The following is a 20621-nucleotide window of genomic DNA, read 5'->3' as shown; positions in this document are numbered from 1 at the left end:
TTTGCTATCGTCGACAACGAAACTGATTAGAATTGGACTTGGAAGCCTTATACGGTCAGGATGACTACGATAAAATTATAACATTTATATCAGAAGATGGGAAGTACATGGGCTACTGTGGAAGCATGCATGTGAGGTGACCATGCAAATAGACACGAATGTCCATTCTTACGTTGACGATTACTTAACATTGGAATGGTATCGTCGGGCGTATGCGAATCTAATATCCCCTGTTCCTGATAGTGACAAACCATCTGATAACAACCGTCAACTACAAATTAGGCCGCTAATATCAAAGAAACAGCAAGGTTATTGAAGAAAGAAGAGAATCGAGTCACAAGCTTTCGATATCCGTGAATTACATTGTAACCAGTGCTATCAAGGTGGACATATATAATCATTGATCATGTAATGCAGTCACAGTGGCCTGACCATGCTATCTATAATGGTAGCGTACATTATTTGATTTTTCTTTTGGCATGTTTGTAAGCTTGAACTATTAATGATTTTCATTTCCTGTGTAGAAATCCTTTTCCTTGTGTTGTTTATTATGTATTATATCTGACTTCCTGTTTAGTGTTTTGCTTTACTGTGTAATATACCCATTTCCTATGGTTTATAATGGTTTGATGTGTGTTATTTATGTTTTCCTGTGTAATTGTTCGCGTTTCTGTGTAGTGTATTTGCTGTCTAGTATAGTTTTTTGCTTTACTGTGTAGTGTATATATTACCAATGTTTTATATTGTTTTGGTGTGTATTATTTATGTTTTCTCTATATTGTCAACCGTTTGTTGTTTAGTAAACTATGTTATCTACATTATTTCATGTGTACCTTTTCCTTTGTATTTACATTTCGGATTTCATAAGTAATTGCATAACCAAAAGTTTCTTTGACAAAAAAATATAGGAAATAAAAATATAAGGTATAGAAAATTTATTGGTTATGAAGTTGGAAATACATTATAACATATTTGAGGCCTATTCAACGTTTGCAACATCTTCATTCTTAGCATTTTCAGAGCCCTGTATAGTTTCATCTGGAAAATCGTTTAAGTCAATCGTGGTTGTGCTTTTCGCATTGGTGGCAGTATCCTGCCTCGCCTCGTCCTGCCTCACTTCAGTGTCGGTAGTATTCTCATTAGCGGTGGCTATTAATTACCAAGAATTATGTATATTAATTACATTTCCTGTGTATTTGTTTCCGTTTTCTGTGTAGTAATTCCATTTCTTGTGTATTATTTATGTTAAGTGTGTAGTAGTTTTATTTCCATTTGGTATGTGTTATTTCTGTTTACTATGTATTGAGTATGTTTCCTGAGTATTACCTTCGTTTGGTGTGCATTATTTATACTTTCCTGTGTATTGCCCATATTTTCCTGTTTAGCATGCTCTTTGATGTGCATCATTTGCTAAGTACATTTCGGATTTACGACTAATTTTGTAATTACAAACAAGAATATTAATCACTTACAAACAACAAAAAAAAAATGATAGGTAATAATATGGATAGTGAAGTTCTTAAAATGTTAATGTTTACATTAACTACTTATGTAAGAGCCCTGCAAATTTATCTCAGGTTCGGTGTTTAAGTCTACCGTTATCTCCTCCATCATGTATAAAACACCATTAAAATTAAGAAAAGCTTAATTTATACAATTAGTATATATATATATATATTGCATGGACCAATTTTTCAAAATTATAAAAATTAAAACCAAATTACAAATTCAATAATTCTTCAAAATTGTAGAAAAACTTAACATATATTTTTAATTTTTTTATGAATAACTGTTTGGTTAGATATGAAATGTAGTTTTTTTTATGAAGTTGAATAAATCATAATTTCATTAACAAAAAAACTACAAAAAAAAAAATGCAAGGTAGCATGACAAGAAAGAAGCAAAAAAAATGGGATAGATCATTGGTCGTGATTAGTCTTCTTACAAAATAAAATAAGTTTTATTAATCAATATAAAAACAATTCCATTAATTGCTTAAAAAATAATAATTAAATATTATTTAAAACTATGTTAATCTTTAAACAAAATTAAAATACTATAAATTTTAAATTTATTATCTTTAAAACAATAAAACCAAAAGTTCAAATTCAATTTTTAACAAGATAATAATAATAATAATAATAATAATAATAATAATAATCATAATAATAATAATAGAATGTGACATTCACCGAGATAAGAAAGAGGCAAAAGGATGCAGGGTTTCGTCCTCGAATCCCAACAACCCGCACTCCCAACCATCCTCGCCAGCTATTCCCAAGGAGAAAAGTAGGGTTAAAAGCGTCATTTTAGCCAATTGAAATGATGGCCAATTAAATCATCTCACAGGTTATCTCTCAAGGGCATTAGTGTAATTTCACAGGCCATTTAACACTTTCCGTCTTCTCCGTTAATAGATATTGGACTGAAAAGTAAATTCAAGAAAAAGGAGGGACCCGTGAGGAAACTTAATACTTTGGGGGATTAAATAGAATTATTCAAACTATTGAGTGATCGTAATAATTATTATTTTAATTTTAAATAATATTTTCTATTTTAATAACAATTTTTTTAAATAAAATTGGGTAAAAAAACCACAAATAAGCTATTTAATAATTACAAAAGAGAAGACTGGCTAAAACGAAAAAAAATGTAATTTAAAAAAAAACCGAGTCAGTAGCCAGTCAGCACTCATGTGCTGACTAGACATTGATGTGATGACCCTAGGGCTATTAACCAAAAACTGGTGTCTGACTCAGTGTATGATGTATAAAATTTATCGCCTGATTAAGTCATAATAAATGTCAACTAGCAAGGCTTCTTCATCATCTCCAAATGAAAATACAAACATAAACTCACCAATCACCAAAGCCACTGCTTGCATTAAATTAACAGATATCAAATTTGGAAACAAGGAGATAAAAATCTTATAATTGCATATATATACAACAGTAAAAATTATATTTGTGCTTGTACTATATAGAACACTAATATTTAAGTGTCTACCTATTTGATGAGATCTGTTAGGGTATCACCGATTTATAACCCCAAATTTCTACCCAAATCTCAAATTTGGTTATGCTACAGTAATTATACTTCACCAAAAATCCCAAATTTTACACCGAAGAAGCATATTTTCAAAATATTCTTTCCACATTTTTTTATTATTACTATTCAATGAAAAAAATACTTGAAATTAATCATTTTTAACAATAATTTAATTAAATATTTATTACAATTTAATAATTTATTAATAAAATCAAATTAAAAAAATTTTACATCTAAAATTTTTTAAATTTATGATTTAATTTATTTACAAACTGAATTATGAATTTCTTAATTGTCTTTTTTGTATAGCAAGAAAATATTTAATACTTAAACACATTATTAATTAAAATTTTAACAACAAGAAAATTACTTTAATTAGATATTTTGCATTGAAAATCATAGATAGACATACAGCAGATACTTAATATTACAACAAAATATTATAAAGAAACATCGACTTATTGGTTTTAAGAACTTTCTGAATTAGTATATTGCTCCCACAAATGCTCTATCAACGCATTTGCGAAATGCAATGTGAGCTTCTTCATCTTTAATTTGATTATATCGAGCTATAAACTTTTCAAATCAAGCATTTTCATCTTCGATGACTTCCACAGTTGGTCCAGGCATATCTGTCGATTCTACAATCGGTTCGTTGAGGTCTCTTTCATCCTTAACTATTATGTTATGCATGATAATACAACCTTTTATTATGTCACCCAACACATCCTTGCTTCAAAAATGTATAGGTCCTGCAATGTAAATCTTGCTTGTAGAGCTCCAAACGCATGTTCCACATCTTTCCTGCATGATTTTTGTCTCATGGCAAAGTACTTTTTTTCGGCTACATGATTCGAGAATAATTTGCACAATAGTTGACCAATTAGGATATATGTTATTAACTAAATAGTATCCCATGTTATATTCTTCGCTTTGAATAACATAAAATTTATATTTAGAGGCGTTTTTACTAAACGCCGCTAAATTCCTGATATTATTAAAATTCAAAGTCATAAAATTTATATTTAGCGGCGGTTTTGCAAAAACACCATGATAGTAATATAATTTAGAAGCATTTTTTGTAAAAAAACGCCACTAAAGTCCCGATAATGTTAAATTTGTAAGTCATAAAATTTATATTTAGTGGCGCTTTTTCATAAACGCCATGAAAGAACTGTAATTTAGGGACATTTCTGACTAAAAACGCAGCTAAATTCTTGATATTATTAAATTTGAAAATAATAAAATTTATATTTAGCGGCGGTTTTTCAAAAATGCCACAAAAGTACTATAATTTAGAGGCATTTCTCACTAAATATGCCTCTAAATTTATGATATAATTAAAATTGAAAGTAATAAAAATTAGATTTGGCGATGTTTTCGAAAAAACACCGCAAAATGGTATAATTTTTTTATTTGAAAATTCATAAAATTTAAAATTGGGCAGCATTTGTCCCAAAAAAAACCGTGAAAATATAAATATTTTTTAATTTAAAACTTACAAACTTAAACTTTAGCGGCGTAACGCCGCTAAGATTTAATTTTTTAAAAATTCAAAATTTGCGCCATCTTTTTTGAGAAAATTTGAGTTTGGCACCATTTATTTTAAAATTTTTATTTAGCGGCATTTTTTTAAGAAAAACAACGCTAAATGCCATCAGTTTTTATTTTCTATAAATATCATTTGATATTCAAAAGAAAAAAAAAGTGTAAAAGGATACCAAGATGATGAAGAAGATGAAAATGAAGAATGTGATGGTGATGATGATGATGATGATGATGATGATGACGATGATGATGATGTGATAAGAAGAAGAAAAAGAGAACAACAAGAAGAAGAAAGTACAAGAAGTGAAGAAGAAGAAGAAGAAGAAGAAGAAGAAGAAGAAAAACTAGAAAGAGAAGAAGAATAAACAAGAAGTGAAGAAGGAGTAGGAGGAGGAACTTGAAAAGAAGAGAGAAGAGAAAAGAGAAAAGAGAACAAAGAGATCATAATAATAATAATAATACTAATAATAATAATTAAAAAAGAGAAAAGGAAAAATAATTAATAAATAAAAATAAAAACAATCTAAAAAAGGAAATAAATAATGATAATAATTAGAGGTAATTCATTTTTTTTTTTAAATTAGGTTAAAAAAAATAACATTATATTTTAAAATGAATTTTTAAAAACACCGCTAAAAGTCACAAAAATGCCGCTAATTTAGGATATATAGATAGCCCTAAAAACCTAATAATTAAATGTACACCTTATTAAAAATAATATGTATAGTTTTTTTTTTCAAGGAAATAATATGTATAGTTATCCCCAATAAAACACTAATCTTTCAATGTTTCCTCTTTTGTTATGTAACATTAGTGATATGTTAGGATATGCAAACTTATAATCATAATTACATATGTAGTGTACCTTATGAAAATGTCCCAAATATCATTAATAAACTTATAAAGGGGCATTTGGTTGGATGTAATTCTAAATGCAGTAAATTTTCAGTTACAATGTAACTGGAAACACTTGGTTTTCAAAATACAGTGCAACCAAATCTTGTGTTTGGTTGAATGTAACTGGAATTACTGTATTATTAGATTTTATATTTGTTTGGAATGATTTATAAATCTGGAATTAAAAAACACATGTGTATATATGCATATATGTATATGAGTATATATATATGTATAAATATATGTATATATGTGTATATATGCATATGTAAGTATGTATGTATATAAATACATGTATATGCATATATGTATGTGTTTGTATAGATGCATATATGCATATATGCATATGTATATGTATGCATACACATGTAAAAATACCTATATATGTTTATATATATATATGTATATGTATATGTATATGTATGTATATGTATATGAGTATATGCATATGTATGTGTATATGCATATATATACATATGGATGTATATGAGTATATGTATATTAGTGTACATATGAATATATGCATATGTATATGTATGTATACATATGTAAAAATACCTATGTTAAATATATAAATGTATATGTATATATATGTGTATAAGTATATGTATGTGTGCATTATGCATATGTGTATATGTATATATGTATGTATATATGTATGCCTGTGTGTAAGTGTGTATGTATATATTTTTGTATATGTATGTATATATATATGCATATACATTATTTGTGTATGCATGTGTGTATATATATATGCATATATACATCACCTAAGGATTTTCAACTCCCAGGATTTCGACTTACGCCCAATTTGGGCGTAAGTCCAAATATATTTATTGGAGTAATTGGTTTTACCTTGGTATTTTAAATCCCTCAAACCAAACAAAGGATTTTTGGATGTGGTATTTGAAGTTACATTGTAACTTCAACTACTTCAAAACAAACACTACCTTAAATTTTTCAAAGTTCATAAAATTTTTAAAAATATACATGCAAATCATAATTATCAATTTTCTTTCATCTATTATTTAGTCACAGCCAACGTTGTTTTTAATCTTGGATGTATACATGCAAATATAAATGATTTGTCAACTTCCATGTGTAAATATATATATATATATATATATACATATATATATATTAGTGATTATACATTTATGGATTTTTTAAGAGTATATATATCTAATTTTTCTTATATATATATAATATGTAGAAGTCAACCGTTTATAGCATATTGACAGTGGATAATATCAAACTCCTTTGGACACACAAGATGTGGTCAAACAAAAATCCACACTTGTCACTTATACAGGCTAATTCAATGTAATTAAAAAAAAAAATCCATGTAGCCTACAATACAATGAAAGGAGTGCTAGAAATGGTTTCTATTGGCTATCAGAAATGGTGCAATTAGGATTGCTGAGTGCTGAATCCTGAACCAGTTCAAGGAGAATTGGGTTCAGTTGAACTAAGCCAGTTCAAGAGATTTTGTATAAAAATTAAAATTGGTTCAAGGCTTGTTGGTTCAATTAAATCTGGTTCAGTGAAATTGAGGTTGACTTAGGTTGGTACAGAAGGGTTCAGTCTAAATTGAGTTGGTTTAAGTGCAAGCTGGAGGCTAGTTTGATTATACATCATTGGGTTTGAATCGGTTGGAGTGCGAATGAGCCCCATTAGAGAGAGTCGGTTATTATTTCTTGTATTTTCTTTTGGGTTCAGTATTGTCATTAGTCTGTATTTATTTATTTTATTATGTTCTCTTGTTGGGTGGGTTTCCTGCTTGGGAGAGAGTTCCAGGTCTAGCGGAAAACCCAAAGGAGACTAGGTGAGTTGGTAGTGACTACTATTTTGAAATAATTACTTATTGGCTACTATTTGAAAATAATTGTTTAATTATTTCATTTTATTATGTTTAATAATTTATATTGTTAAAAGATATTTATATTTATTTGCAATTTGCTATACCATAGAAATTATATTAATACATCCGATTTTGTATAATTATACATAGTTTCAACTATGGTAAATATCTGTATATATGATTTAATTATTCATTTAATGTATTTATATTAATGGTTACGTATACCTTGACTTTGAAATGATTTTGTGAAACTGTGTGTGCTTATTGATATGGTTTTACCATCAATGCTTGTGGAATCAGTTTTCATTCTTGATATTGGGATGGTGTTATGGATTTGGACTTTGAGGGTATTATGCATGTATTGTACTATTGAGCTTCAACAGGTTTTAATGGTGACTGGGAAGAGCCCTTCCCTGCTTGTAGTGGGCGGTGTTCACAGCCATCTTGTTGGGGTGGCATGTAGATCGACTGAGTTATTAGTCCAAATAAGTTGGGAAGAGTAGAGCCCTGATTGGATACACATTGGTAATCCGGAGTCACCACACGGATTCTCGGTGGACCAACATCAAGGTTATGAAGACCTTGAAGGGTTCTCAACCTAGTCGTGATGATAACTAAGTTAAAGAGTATTTTTATGCCATTGATTTGAGAATAGTTTTACAATTCAACAGTGCAAAACATGTTATTTTGGATTGTGATGAGGGGGAGAAGCCTAGCTGTAGCTTTTGAGAGGGCAACCTCTTACAAAAATTATATTCTTTGGAAAATTTTATTTGATGAGGAGTTTCATGTCTTGATGGTTTAAAACTTGTATGATGCCAAATTTTGGTATTTATGAAAGTTGGAAACTTTATTTGAGCAATTGATCTTTATATACATTATATTGTTTTTATTTGAAATTATTGAGCCACTATTAACCAATTGAAATGTGTTACAGTTGAAGGAGCAGGACCCTACTACATCGCTTGTGTGAGTATAGATCGCTAGTTAGGGTTAAGTCCAGGGTAGCAATGGATCCCATTCCTTTCTATGTGTTTGTGTCGTGATCTAGTAGTGACTATACTCGCATATGGGGGTAATTATATTTGATATATATATATATATATATATGTATTTGAACTTGTAGTCGGTGTAAAAGTTATTAGTTATATTTTGTAAATTTGATTTTATTTTACAAAGGTATCGGTTTTCCAGTTAAAATAGTTTTTTTACTTATGAATGCCACATTTACCTTGGTAGAAGATGTGGGTGTGATAACGAGACTACAATGTGGTTCTTATTTTAGAAGTTTTTTAGTCATCAACAATTTGTCAAGCTATGAAAAAAATTATAATAAATAAAATCATATCTTACTAAGTCATTCATCAGGTAATAAAAACATTTAAAAAATTATATTATTAAAAAGTTTACCTTTTTATTTGTAATAAATGTTTATCAATAAATGTGTTTTTTTTTTCAAAGTGTTGCCTATGATCTTTAAAATCATGAAATTAATTATTTATTGTTGAAACTTTTTAAAATTTTTTTCTCAAATGTGGGTTAGCTATTTCTTAGGGGCTAGCACACATGTGGAGCATGATTGCAACCTCAATAATACTTGTACCCTCACATTGCACATTCTAAGATTTGAATTAGTCTTCTTAACGACATACTAACACTTTACACAAAAAAATTAATGCCAATAGACCAAGCAGTTATTGAGAAACCGCTAGAATATATCAATATCTTGAAAAATGGTAAAATATTTAAATATATAAATAATTTCTATAAGTTTCTAAAATTTATAAATAATTTAAAATTATTAAATTTTGCAAATTTTTAAGGCATTTTGAAATTCCTATTTTTTTAATAAATTTAGACTATATAATATTTTTATATAAAATTTGAAAATTTTAGTTTATAAATTTTGGAAATTTTAGTATATTTATAAAATTATTCATATTATTATTTTTTGACAGAATTAAGATTTTTAAAAATAAAATATTTTTCAAATTTCTTTAATAAAACTTAAAATTTTATTTTAAAAAACTATATCCAATCGAATTAACAAGTTGTATCATACTCCCTACATTCCTTTTTACTTGTCACGTTTTGGAGCACTTTCTCTGTTCTTTTTTTACTTGTCACATTTGAAATTTTGAGCAGCATTAAATATTTTTTTTTTCTTCTAAATTTACCCTTTAATTTAATGCACTTGTACAATTTTTAATAAACCACAATTAACTAAGCATTAAGGGCCCGTTTGTTGGGCATGATAAAAACAATAAAATATGATAGACTATCATATCCTACTACTTTTCTTTTTTTGATGTGCCAATAGGATATGATAGTTTTATCCTATTGGCTCACTTTATCCCTGTCGGTCACATGATAATAAATCCTATGGGAGGAGTCAGGATAGAAACGAGAAAGAAATGATAAAAAAATAAATTTATTTTTTTGCCATATTATTTGGTTACTCTCCCTTATCTTAGGTTTCATTGTATATCTTCTTTTGATCTTTTAAACATGATGTTTGGGATAAGAAACTTGTCAACAACTAGATAGGACCCTAATTTAACTACTTTAAGTAGGATTTTAGGCATTTAGAGTAGTTAAAGGCTTTCTCCATCGATCTCGTGCTTGAACAGATTATTTTTCATCTAAATTATGTCCTATTTTTGGTTTCTCTGGTCCAATGATTTTTTTTCAAATTGATTTTGATGTGATCTATTTGTTTTCTATTAATGAATTTGTTACTCTAGCTTTATGCCATATTGATAACTTTGTGTATGATTTTCTCCAAAAAACAATTGGTATGAACTACAATATTTTCAAGTTGATGATATTGCAATCTATATAGTTGTGGACATTATTTATAGGTTATTTTTTAAAAAATTTAAAATATACCGATAAATACATCATTAAGAAAAAAATATCCAAAAAGTTTATTTTAAAAAAGAACATATAAATATATTATAAAGGGTAATTGTGTCTATTTACACATCATTCATATCATATCCTGTCACCGGTCCACTTCAAACATAAAATAAGATAACAAAATACTACCTAATGGTTTATCCTGTGCGCATCAAACAAGTGATAGGATATAGCTTATCATGCTCATATCCTTTCCTACTCCTATTCAGTCCTTATATCATATCCCTCTATATTTTATCTTGTCCACCAAATGGGCCCTAAATTATATACTCTAGTAGTAGAGTTTTAAATAAAGGTAGTTTTGGAAAGTAATAAAATTTTTTATAAAATATAGGTGACTAACTAATTTTAATCAATTTTTTTTAATTAATATAAATTAGATAAATACGACAAGTAAAAAGTAAAAAAAGTAAAAACTATTTAATGAGAGTTGGTGCTAGTAATAAAAGTTTGAGATGATTAAACAAATAATTTTGAATTTGAATCTTAATCCGTGAAAAAGACAAGCAAAAAAGATTCTTCGTAGTGGTATGATGTGCCACATGCCACATACAGGCTAATTAGCACTTCAGAAAATTATATCCACATTATTGTTAAAAAGTTTTAAAATATGAAATTTACCAAATTGCATTAAAAATATTCAAGCCAAAACTTTTTGAAACCTAGAAACAATTAAATGCAATTTCCCAAGTATAATAAAAAGAAAAGAAAAAAAATCTACGTAGTTGTCACAGTAATAGTAAATAAAAAACAGAACATCATTTCCAAATTCCAAGGTCCTTTTCATTTACCAAGTCACAAAAAAAACAAGCTTTTAATTTAATACTTTAATTAAATTTCGTTCAATAATCTCCAAACCCCAAGTCTTTCACCGTTCGATAATATCCCTTGCAAATCCAACGGCTCAAAGTAGTTTTCGTTGCCGATGTGAAAAAGAAGTGCAGGACGTGGCACGTGTGAAGCAGCTCGTCGTCGTTGATCTCTTGCTATAAATAGAGCTTTGGTTTTGCTTACGTTTTGCTCCCGTTTTGCTCTGGTTCAACTGCTTCTCTTCTCTCCATTGGAGGACCTTCTAGGGTTTCAAACCCAGGGATTGAGGCCTTTTTCCTTCTCTTTAATTGGTGAGTTTTTTTTTTGGTATTTTGATTCTTGATTCGTTCATTTGAGATTATTTGTTGGGTTTCGATCGATGTCTGAGGATATGATGTGAAAAATTTTGCGTTTGTGGTTGTTGTTTATGTATGTTGTTGTTGTTGTTGTTGTTGTTTTGTGATCTTTTGGTTTCGCTGTTAATTATGAGATTCATTGATTGTAGCAATGGATAGTTATGGTTTAGGTTTTGGCTTTATGGATGGATTAATATCTAGGTGAAGGAAAACAAGTGAATTTTAGATGAATTTTATAGGGATGTGTAGTGTTAGATTTTCTCTGGAGATTGTTCTATGTCTCAATCAATGTTCTTTTTTTATTTTTATTTTTATTTTTATTTTTATTTTTTTTTGTTACGAATTTTTGTATTTCTTTTATGGATATGATAATTAGCAAGAAAAGCTACTTTAGTGTTTTAGATGTTATCTTCTTTGAGTATTTTAAGCCATAAATAATTTATGGTTTCTTTTAAAAGTGATTATTCACCAAATAATTTCAGTGTTTGATGCAGTTACTAGTTATTTCTTGCTTTCGTGGGTGGTCTTATTCGATTGTATAATTTTGGCCTGGAGAAGATGTAGAAGTTGATCTCTGGTGAGATTTGTTGGCATAGATGTTCATGTTATTTTTCTTAGCTTTTTTCTGAGGATTCCTCTGTTTTCTGATGAATTTGCTCTTTTTCCTTTTGGGTTTCTAACATTTATGATTGCGCTTTGTATTGTATTACAATAGGTGTAATTACTAATGGAAATTTGATAACGTAATTAACACGGAAGTTATCTTTATGGTGATATGGAAGTTGTCTGCTTTGTGTGTTAAACATCATATCTTATGGCTAATCTAAATCTTATGTTTTCTTTCTGATTGAATATTCCCAAAATAATTTTAGCATTTATTATAGTTATTTAATGCCTTTGTTTTCGGTCCATTGAGTGAGTATCTTCGCACAATCCTTATTCGTCCAATGGCATTCCATAGTGGATGACATAATCTTTCAAATGATTCCTACCTATTCATTTAATATTGAGAGATGGAGTGAGAGGACACTCTTCTGCATGTATTTTAATCAAGAGTTTAATGTATACAATTATGTATAGTTTACTTAACCAACCAAAATAAGTAAACTATTGCAAAATTTGTCTTCCAATATCTGCAGTCAAGGACATTAAACATTCACTGTAGATTAGAATAGAACCATTCCATAACTGGCCTCAATGCTCCTTTTAGAAATTGTTGTGACCAAGCATTCCTATTTGTTGAGTATTATTTCCTGTTTTTTTGGCAATACTGATAAAGGTCGAATCAGGATTACCTTCCATTTGGTAAAGGAGTATACTGTGGAAATGAATGGCATGTTTCAGGTCTCATTCATAAGTAGTGGGTGGGAACTTTCCTGTATCTAAAAAAAATTCTTCCCATTCCCAATTTGAGAAACAATACAAGCAGAAAACAAAAGAATGTGTGCTATAACTGCTCTATGTTGCATCATTTGAATATTGGTATCCCTTCTCCATATCTTGACAAGTTTAGGAATCAGGATAAACTTTGGAAAGGAGTATTAAATCATAATTTCCTCTGATCACAATATATTTTTTGCTCATGATAAGAGTAAAGGTGTTTTCTTCTCTACTATCATAGGGAATATATGATTTGGAATGTGGAACCTCACCTTTTCGTAACCCCTATCTCTTTGCCTAACATCTGCTATTATTTTGTTCCTTGGCATCTCCCATGCATCATAGTTAAGCTTCTCCAAGGGCCACTGACTTAAAAAGGCATTGATATGCTCTACTTATTATTATATTGTTTAACTGACAACACTTCATTCGAAGGCCACCAAGATATAATATATTCAATATTCTATCCACTGTATGAAATTCTGAGTAAAAGAAAGGAACAGAATTGATCAAGTCTCTGATGACTCTATTCTGTTATGGCATCTTGTAAAAGCTTTTGTACAAATATCTCAAATCCGAAACAATTTTGATTAATTAAAATACTTGCAGGTAGAATCATAGGCAGGTAGTTGTTGAAGCAATGTTAGATGGAATAGATGAGGATTACTACAACTTCACAGACAAATCACTGTATGAGAAAGAACCGTTGAAGCGGTGCGTCACTGATGCAGAGCTGCCATCAATGGCAAACGGTTGTTTTGACTGCAACATCTGCTTGGACTTCGCAGCAGACCCGGTGGTCACACTCTGTGGTCATCTCTATTGCTGGCCTTGCATGCACAAGTGGCTGCGGATCAAAAGCACATCTCCTTGCAGATGCCCTGTCTGCAAGGCAGTCCTCTCCATTGATTCATTGGTGCCGCTTTATGGCCAGGGCTTCACCAAGAAGGGCTCCAACCAGAGTCTGGATGATGTCCCTCAAAGACCGCAGTTAATAAGCCAACAACAACCATCAAGGCAAGGAGTGCAGTCCCAACATCACTATCACTATGAAAACTACCTTGATTATTATGATGGCAATATGAATGATAGTTACGTGTCACCATATTGGCCAACAGAAACAAGAATATTCCGTTCAACAGCCGGGGGAGTTCTTGAGGGAATAGCAGTTGCTGTGCTTCCCTGGATGTTCCGAAATCATGAGAGAGTGTACAACACTAGATCACATCTTGCCACTGCAAGTACTTACACAAGTAGACAGCAGATGAGGCAGGAGATGCAGGCACAGAAATTGCTTAGCCAGATTTGGTCATTTCTTTTCTTCTGTTCCATATTGTGTCTCCTCTTGTTCTGATTAGCTGATTAGCTACTCTTTTCCAGGATTCTGTATTGCATCTCCATGCACTTGTGAAAAAGAATGTTGCTCAGTAGTGTTGTGTTTCTTACCCCTTTCATTGTGTGATTGGCTAAGTTTGTAAGGTGTGTACCATGAATGTAAGAAGTTGAACTGTTCTAATGAAAATAAGTTCATGTATTCAAGGAATGAGGAGTTTAGCAATTGCTGGGAATTCTATCCATTTATTTTTTGCTATAAACACGTTGAATTATATTCATAGCAAAAAAAATTTAAATCACAGGGATCAAGTATTGCTGTATATCTTTTTTTAAATACAAATTTAATTCCTTTAAGTTCACGGGTGATACTGATTTGTGTTTTTTTTTTAATTATTTTTTTATGAAATGCAACAAGCACGTGTCAAAGTTGTGAATAGGTATGGAGTAAACTCAACAAATACTTGTGCCCTCACTTTACGTGAAATTCGGGGTTTAATCTTAGGTTTTCTATGAAATGAACACCATACACAAATGATCTAGTATTAATAGACCAATTGGTTGTTGGTAGGCTGAGGATATATTTATTTGTAACATTTCAGTTTTCTTCATATGAGGAACTAGACGGTTATTATAATTTGAAAACAAGTGAGGTATTCAGACAAAATTCTTTGTATATATAGCAGGTAAACTGAAAGTGAGACTTATTGAGAATACATAATTATGAATATATATTTAATATGATTTCTTTTTGCTATGTCCCTAAAAATGGCAATTGCTATTATACCTATATAAAACGATATTTAATGGTGTATCACTGTATCGATTTTTATTGGATTAAAGTCATCTGAACACTAAAATTATGGCTGTTGTTCAATTTGGTTGTCGAACTTAGTAAATATATATATATATATATATATGTGTATTTAGGAATCCATTTATTGGACTAGTATTTAGGTGGTTGATTGAGATAATATAGCAGCTCCCTTGGATGACCACATGACATATATATTTTACCGCATTACTATTTGTTTTCATTTTTTTTTTTTAAATGGCATTTAGGTGACAAAACGTGCCACATGAGAAAAACATGAAAAATCATTATCTAAAATTATTTTATATATTTTAAAATATTAAAACCACTAATAATTATTTTTTTTCTAATTTTTACAAATTAAACAATATAAATTTGAGTTTAGTTGCAACTCAGACTAGTTTGGAAAGTTAACATTTTGCAAGAAAATTAAAGTTCTTGAAAACACTTTTCATGTTTGACGGGCTAAGCTTTTTTCCATTTGGTGGGGTCGGAGGATACCCGCTCATTCTCTGTTGGTGTGTTTTTGTTTCCCTCTTATCACTTCTTGTGGTATGAGTGGGGTTTTGTGTCAGGGTTGGTCTTGTACTGTTGCTTTTATTAATTGAATTGGTTTATCCACCTTTTCAAAGAAAACTTTTCATGTTTGATTCATTGATGAACTATGTATAGTAGGTGGTTTCTTTTGTATTCATTTTTTTTTTAAAGAAAAAAAGTGATTCACAAAAGAGGGAGTGAAAAATATTATAGGTTGCGCATTGCGAAAATGTGAGAAATATAAAATTTTTAGATTATCCTTCTTTTTATAAAAAAGAAAATCTCTTTCCTTTTCCTTTAATTTTTTCCAAAAGCTCCAGCCTAAAATTTCTATCCAAGCTTTTTTTGTTTGGATTATAATTCTCTAATAGTACATTAAACTAGTTAAGATGGGATTGTTTTTTATTGTTATTGCAAGTTTTATGAGTCTATACACCTTTGCAATTGTTCAAGTCATTTTGTTATTTTTTTTAATAGAGATTCATATTAATTTGTTTGAATTATTAATTATCATTTACTTGAGAGGAAGTTGTGCTAATATCATGAGCGCTTACTAGGGTGAAAGACATGCAATTTTAAAACCTAGATCAAAGGAAAAAATTTGAGAATTAAGATAACTTTACATGGAGTGTGTTGGTGTGAAATAGTTAAATTAACTTTATATGGCTAACTTTGATAAAGCATAACAAATATTATTTCAATCTTACTTTGCAGGAAACATGATTGTAGTGAAAACTTTTCTTGCAAAGTTTTTTACTGTAAAATTTTTCACTATAAAGCACCAAATTTTCTCAGATATTACCAAAGTTGGGTTAACCCAACAATTAAGGCATTCGTTCCTAAGCTCAGTGGCGCACGGAGCCTCGTGGTGGAGAAGGAAAAAGAGAAGGGGGGGGAAGGGGGGGGTAATTTGAGATTAAATCTATTTAATAACAATTTAATTAGTTGTTGCCCTAATTGCCCCCATCTATTTTTCAATTGACCCTTTTACCCTTTACTAAATTAAATTATAATGAGACTTGAGTCTCCTCTTATCCAATGATGAAGCTGTGACTTTGGTTTGATTTGAAATTAAATTTATTTAATGTTTTTTATTTATTTAATGTCATAACTTTAGCTCTAGTTTTACTAATTTCAATTGCAATTGTGAAGAAGGTTTTTAATATGTACAGCAAGCGCATGGATCATCCAAATAGCAAATTAATATCGTTCCCACGAGAACTTTGTTGCTAATTACCAATTTCTTCCAATTAAAGTTATTTAGAAAAATAGATAGGTATGTGAATTGTGGAAATAATAAGTAATGAAAACCAAAACTAACAAAATTAAGGCTACAAATGGCTGAGATGATTAATTCAGATTGAAAGGGTTTCTAGGATTAAGGTTTACCACAATAATAGATAAAAAAAACTTTGTATTGACTCTTTCTTGGCTAAGTTTAATTGCTTTAAAGGTGAAATACCCTAGAATACTAGCTATTTTCTTTCAGAATATAGTGGGTATCTAACTTAGAACAACTCATACTTTTGTGGTAATTGAATCTAATTAGATCATTTATAGTCTATAGCATCCAGTAATCCTTAAGAAATCATAATCTATGACTTCAAGTTCAATTCTAGGGTTTTCAACACTTTAGTTCACCTGTCATTTCTTCCTTTGGTATCTAAAATCATCCAAATATGTGGGCCCAACTCATTCAAAAGCTAAATAAAAAACTGATAAACATTAATATGAAAATAGAAGTCTATACATAATCAATTATCTAAACATTGGGTTAATCCCAATCCTAGAACAAAAAATCTACTCACTCATGTTTGATTTACAAGCTAAAAAGTTCATATCAATCATAGATCTGAACATGGAATAAATCAATGAATAAGAAAGAAGAAGCTCTTTATCCTCCACGCGTCATATTCTTGTAGATTGATGAATCTCTCCCCTTATCCTTGTTCTATTTATCCTTTTTGATAGCTTTAGATGATGTCCAACCCTAAGAGAAATCACTCCTTTGTTCTCGTAGCCAAAAGATCCTTTAAAATTCTTTTCGCGGCCTTACATAGAGGAGGGTTAAATTAATGTTGTGACGACGAGAAAGATCCACGGCTATGTTCGCTAGCACGGACGAGTTGTGCTTTTTTCTAGAGTTTGAGTCTTGTATAAATTTCTGCACCACGATTCATAGGTGTGATATCTACAACAGGTCACTCATATTTCAAATAAAGGCTAAACTCCACTTTTCTGCATGTAAATTGATAAAGAGCAATAATTTGAACAAGGAAAGATGCATGGCCGACTAAGAAATGAAACATAAATATATTAGAAATATACTATAATTTATTACTTAATAGTTTTCTCTACAATGAAGATTGTGAAGACTCAACTATGCAATGGAATTGGTGATCAATTCTTAGCTGATTGCTTAGTAACATATATTGAGAAAAATTTCTTTGATTGTTTAAATATATAATGAAACAATTATTCATAATTTGCAAAATATTAAAACTCGCAGGGGTTGCTTTTGTTGATGTTTTGTAGTATTTGTTTATGTAAAAGATTATTTTTTTTAGAAAAATAATTATATAATTTTTGATTATATTTGAACTTTAATTTATTAAGTTTCATTTGCCCCCTTGTGTATGATTTTTGGCTCCACCATTGCCCATGTTGCAGGTTGTGTATTCAAATTATACCAAATGCTTAGTGAACAAGTGCTTCTTGTGAAAGAGGGACCTTGGTGTGGGAGTGGGCATGCAGCCCAATCCTTGTACTGTCGAGTGAGGGCACATCGCCAAACATCAATTTCCGGATGTTGTTAAAAAAAAATCTAAAAGTTACCACCTTCACATTAGTAGAATGGTAACTCTTTGAAAAAATATTAATTAAAAGTGAGTCATTTAACCACATTATAGACCAAAAATAAAAAGCTTTCCTCTATGTTTGGTTGCCACTTCGGCTGTTTGGATGCATATAAACCATTCTTCACTTGCAAGTCAAGTTGCAGCTAACTTGTGATTTGTTTAGCTCGTTGACTAACACCTGATTTGTCATAAGGGTCATCCTTACGTATTTGGTTTTGCACACGCTTCATATACATGAGGCAAGAGGAGTTGCTTCACAAGCTTCTGTGGGGTGTTTCATCCAGGGTTAATTTTTTCAAAGGTCACTCAACTTTGCCTTTGTTTCATTTTGGTTATCTAACTTCAATTTGCATCAAAAAGGTTACTCATCTTTAATTTTGTTTCTCCGGCAGGTCACCCGCGAGTAACCTGATTCATCTTTCTGACGTGGCTGCTGGAAAAATACAGTCAGCCAATATTGTATCAAATAAGATATGAAATCCATTTGATTTTTTTTCTTTTTTTTTATCTTTTTCATATGAAGATGACACTTAATTTATTTTTTTATAATTGTCTAATGTGTAATTAGAGTGTCCAATATTAGTCGATCGTGTTTTCCCAAAGAGCCACGCCGGATAGATGAATCAGGTTACTCATGGGTGACCCGCCAAGAAACAAAAATTAAAGATGAATAACCTTTTTGATGCAAATTGAAGTTAGGTAACCGAAATGAAACAAAGGCAAAGTTGAGTGACCTTTGAAAAAATTACTCCGTTTCATGCATGATTGAAATTTTGATTCTATGTAATTATCTTTGTTAGCTCGTAAATGTTAGATGCATAAATAATATTATATGGATATATGCAGATTAATTTTTTTTTAAATATATACATTTATTTTATAAATAATTAGAACTTATTATTATTATTTTTTAAATAGAGAACATGATGCACCACCCACTTCCGTTCTTCTCTAATATCATAAATAACAAGTCTTAATATAAAATAAACTTGAAAAGCAAGATGTCTTTTTTTTCAACAATTATTTTTTTATGCTTATCTATTTATTTATTTATTTATTTATTTATAACCATCTCAAATTTAAATTTTTTTTTTTTTAAAAAAAACCAATCTTCAACACTTAATTTTTTCTCACATCAACCAACTCTTACTCTATTGGTATTGAGTCATTTACATAAAATGCTCTTATTTTTACCAAGAAAGTAAATTCAAACCTTAACTCAAACAGAATTACGAGACACAAATGGGTTAAAATATTAACTCGCTCATGCATGCTTCTAAAGTGGTTTGTCCATCTATATTCATATAAAAAATCTTTGCCCTACCACTTACAGTTAACTCTAATTTTTCAAAAATTAAAAAAAAAAAACAAAAAGCTAAAAACAGAATTGCAATTTTTACGGAAGCAGCATTAAAAGATTTAGAAGTCACTCCTGCATAGAGTGTTCTACATAGCTTGGGCAGAATGCTTCTCGTCTCAATAATAGGAGCACCCCATAGTGTAACTCCACTTTCGAAGCAAACCTCACTTCACCTAGGTGATTAGCCCTCTCAACGGGTTTGCACCAACTACTGCGATATCCTCTTCCTAGAGATGGCAAAACCTGAGCCAGCTTTTTTAACTTAATCCGAGTAAATTTTTTCAGTGAGTATCTAAGTTTGGCCTTATATCAGTTTGAGCACTAACTTTCAATTTATATCAAAATGAGCACCAAGTTTTAATTTCATTTCTCCAGCTGGGTAATTGGGGATTTTCGGTCGATTTTTGGTGATGTGGATGACGAAAAGCTTTTGTTGATGCCCTGTGTCCACATCACCAGGGCTACAGTATTCTGGAGAGAAAGGAAAGGAAAAGGATGATGGGAGAGAATCTGACGTGTACGTCCTATGTGGACCAAAAAAAGCCACATTGGTTAAGTGGCTTAGTTGGTGAACCGGTGACGTGAATCCATGGCATCAACGCAAGCTTTCCAGCATCCACATCATAAAACATCCACCTGAAATCCCCAATTATCCAGTTGGAGAAATGAAATTAAAATTTGGTGCTCATTTTGATATAAATTGAAAGTTAGTGCTCAAACTGATACAAGGCCAAACTTAGGTACTCACGGGAAAATTTTACCCGACTTAATCCACTCCGTTTGAGATGGTTTTTTTTTTCTTTTTAATTTTTTTTAGGAAATGTGCGGGTGAGATGCGGCTTTTTTTTGAAATATTTTTTTTTAAAAAATATTTACTAAATTACGCTTGTTTGGGATTATT

General features: G+C 30.2%; 1 protein-coding gene across 5 annotated transcripts; it reads left to right on the top strand.

Moving 5' to 3' along the window:
- The first annotated feature begins 11248 nt into the window (after window positions 1–11248).
- Window positions 11249–14377, top strand: LOC120259911 (E3 ubiquitin-protein ligase RMA3-like). 5 transcript variants are annotated; one of them, XM_039269802.1, is made up of 3 exons: window positions 11249–11394; window positions 11922–12016; window positions 13433–14377. In XM_039269802.1, exon 3 carries the CDS (start codon window positions 13460–13462, stop codon window positions 14171–14173), a length of 714 nt encoding a protein of 237 aa, XP_039125736.1. In that variant the 5' UTR covers window positions 11249–11394; window positions 11922–12016; window positions 13433–13459; the 3' UTR covers window positions 14174–14377. The 5 variants fall into 5 exon arrangements, with proteins under 5 accessions (XP_039125736.1, XP_039126436.1, XP_039124987.1 ...); XM_039269053.1 differs by having other exon boundaries at window positions 11250–11394; window positions 11934–12016; window positions 13429–14377; XM_039268283.1 differs by having other exon boundaries at window positions 11250–11394; window positions 13429–14377.
- The last annotated feature ends 6244 nt before the right edge of the window (window positions 14378–20621 follow it).

This window comes from Dioscorea cayenensis, chromosome 1 (genome assembly GCF_009730915.1).
Source record: "Dioscorea cayenensis subsp. rotundata cultivar TDr96_F1 chromosome 1, TDr96_F1_v2_PseudoChromosome.rev07_lg8_w22 25.fasta, whole genome shotgun sequence".
In the NCBI taxonomy this organism is placed as follows: Eukaryota; Viridiplantae; Streptophyta; class Magnoliopsida; order Dioscoreales; family Dioscoreaceae; genus Dioscorea; species Dioscorea cayenensis.
The sequence above is the reverse complement of the archived record's forward strand: the minus strand, read 5'-3'. Positions and strand labels throughout refer to the sequence as shown.

Bases quoted from the DNA above. Each gene is read 5' to 3' on its own strand.
- LOC120259911 (XM_039270502.1), top strand. From the start codon at position 13,460: ATGTTAGATGGAATAGATGAGGATTACTACAACTTCACAGACAAATCA.